The sequence below is a fragment of the Nicotiana sylvestris genome, chromosome 3 (genome assembly GCF_000393655.2).
Source record: "Nicotiana sylvestris chromosome 3, ASM39365v2, whole genome shotgun sequence".
Lineage (NCBI taxonomy): Eukaryota > Viridiplantae > Streptophyta > Magnoliopsida > Solanales > Solanaceae > Nicotiana > Nicotiana sylvestris.
Window position 1 is genome coordinate 166,859,290 of NC_091059.1, and position 3,066 is coordinate 166,862,355.

The window sequence follows — 3,066 nt, forward strand, 5'->3', positions numbered from 1 at the left end:
TTGACAGAAGTAGGAGGAGGAAGTTTTGAAATCATTTCAATCTTCACCTTGTCCACTTTGATACCATTCTTTGAGATCATATGGTCGAGGACAATGCCCTCCTCGACCATAAAGTGACACTTTTCCCAATTAAGCATTAGATTTGTCTCTTTACATCGAGCAAACACTTTGTTAAGATTGCCAAATATTCTTCAAAAGAGTCACCCACAACACGAAAATCATCCATGAACACATCCAAGAAGTCCTCCACCATGTCTGTAAAGATAGCCATCATACACAGCTGAAATGTAGCCGGTGCATTACACAAACCAAATGGCATCCATGAGAATGCAAAGGTGCCACAAGGACATGTGAAGGTGGTTTTCTCTTGGTCTTTTAGTGAAATCAAAATCTGGTTGTAACCTGAGTACCCATCCATAAAGCAATAGTAGTCACGCCCGACAAGTCTATCCAACATTTGGTCAAGAAAGGGCAATGAAAAATGATCCTTGTGGGTTACTTTGTTCAGCTTTCGGTAATCCATGCATACCCTCCATCCGGTGACAGTACTAGTAGGGATCAACTCATTTTTCTCATTTGTAACCACAGTCATACCCCCTTCTTCGGCACACATTGCACCAGTGGAGTCCATGAACTATCCGAAATGGGATACACAACCCCTGCATCTAGCCACTTGATAACTTCCTTCTTGATGACCTCTTGCATAGCCTCGTTCAATCTCCTTTGATGTTCCACGGAAGGTTTGGCATCATCCTCAAGTATAATCTTATGCATGCAAAAGGCGGGGCTTATCCCCCGAATATCAGCTAGAGTACATCCAATTGTCTTCTTCCTTCTTTGGAGAACCTTAAGGGTGGCATCTACCTGCACGTTAGTTAAGCACGAAGAAAGAATAACAGGTAAAGTTGAACAAGGGCCCAAGAATCCATACCTGATGTGTGAAGGCAAAGTCTTCAACTCCAATACATGAGGTTCCTCGATTGAGGGCTTTGTTGGTAGAGTCTTTCAATTCTCAAGATCTAAGGAAAGATTACGGGGCTCATATGTGTAACAACCCATTCCTTGCAAAGCATTTATATACTCTACCAAGCCTTCATCCTCAGTCACATTATGGTTCAACAATACAACATCCAAAGGGTCCTCCATATTGATCATGGCACTCGTGTCATCAACTATCACCTCCATCACAAGATCCACAAAAGAGCAAACCTTAGTACTATTCGGCTGCCTCATTGATTTCCAAACGTGGAAGACAACTTTTTTGTCACCCACCCGGAAGGTGAGCTCCCATGCTTCCGTATCAACCAATACCTTCCCTATTGCTAAGAAAGGCTTTCCCAATATTATAGGCACCTCATAGTCAACTTTGCAATCGAGAATCACAAAATTTGCAGGAAAAATAAACTTGTCAACCCGGACAAGAACATCATCAATAATACCAAGCGGCCTCTTCATTGTTTGATCCGTCATTTGCAATCTCATTGAAGTAGCTCTCGGTTGACCAATACCCAAAGTTTTGAATATAGATTAAGGCATCAAATATAAATTGGTCCCAAATCACACAAGGCATTTGCAAAATCCGCACTCCCAATGGTATATGGAATTGTAAATGCATCGGGATCTTCAAGCTTTGGAGTCATCAAGTACACAATGGCACTCACTTGATGAGTCATTTTGATGGTATCACAATCCATAGATCTCTTTTTAGTTACCAAGTCTTTCATAAACTTGGCATATCCCAGTATTTGCTCAAGAGCTTCTACCAAGGGCACATTGGGTGACAAACTTTTTATCATCTCAATAAACTTCTTGAATTGGTTTTCATTATTATGCTTTGCAAGTCGTTGAGGGTAAGGTGGAGGAGGCCTTGGCAAAGGAGCCTTGGTTTTAGGCATTACTGTTTTTGGTATGTTGATCACGTGTTTCCTAGACATGTTCACGTCATTTTGAGTTTCCTCCTCATTGTGATGAATATCAATTCTCACCTCACCATTTAAATTCTCTTCACTCACTTGCGCATTAACTATTGGATCATCCTCGTTTTGCACTTCAACATCATCACTCACAACTTCCTTTTGCTTGGAGGTACTTGCTTCACTACCTCTACCGCTCCTTGTGGTCACTGCCATTGTATGGAAGGTATTGTTTCCACCCTTCGGGTTTACTACCATATCACTAGGTAGTACCCCCTTAGGGTGAGTGCTCAAAGATTGCAAAATCTGTCCAAGTTGGACCTCTAGGTTGCAGATAGAAGTATTACAGTATGCCAATTGAGCATCAGAGTCGCTGTTTGTCTTCATCATTTGCTCAAACATTGACTCAATCCGTCCCATATCATTATTGGATGAGCTAGGACCTTGGGACGGAAATGGAGGCAGGTTGTTTGGTCACCGAAGGTCTTTGAAAGCCTGGCCCCCGATTACCTTGATTACTGTTATTTCAGCCCACTTGGTTGTTGTTGCCACCCCAGTTACCCTAGTTACCTTGGTTTCCCCAATAATGGTTGTTGTTCCCCCAGTTGCTCTGGTTGTTGTTGTTTGCATTGTTACAATTTCCTTGTTGATTTTGATTTCCCTAATTTCCTTGGGACCACTGTTGTTGTTGATTCGGAGCATTGCCCCGTTTTCCTTGGTAATTGTTCACATATTGAACCTCTTCACTTTGCTCATCATACCCATCATCTAGGTTGTAACCCCTACTACCTTGCTCATATTGATCTTTATTGCTTTGCATTTGTTGACCATGTTGTCTCCTCTTGTTTACCAATAGATTAACCCCTTCCATTGCATTTACTTGCTTTGGTCCCTAAATCTGCTGAAGTTGTGCTTTTGCTAATTGGTTCATGGTTGTGGTCAACTCATTTATGGCTTGTCCGTGGTCTTGAAGTTTCTTTTGAAAATTTATGACAAGAGGGTCCCCCTGAGGAACATTTGCCCAACTCTGCTAGGCTAAGGAAGTTTCATCTATCTCATCAAGAATCTCACAGGCCTCCTCATAAGGCAGCTTCATAAAATTATACCGTGCTAGTTGGTTTACCACATATTGATTGGGCGTGTTTATACCCCG

General features: G+C 41.9%; 1 protein-coding gene across 1 annotated transcript; it reads right to left on the minus strand.

Annotated features, from left to right (window-relative positions):
* Nucleotides 1-1,005: 1,005 nt before the first annotated feature.
* Nucleotides 1,006-1,470, minus strand: LOC138888314 (uncharacterized). Its single transcript, XM_070170160.1, has one exon. The coding sequence runs from the start codon at nt 1,468-1,470 to the stop codon at nt 1,006-1,008; it is 465 nt and encodes a 154-aa protein (XP_070026261.1).
* Between the last annotated feature and the right edge of the window lie 1,596 nt (nt 1,471-3,066).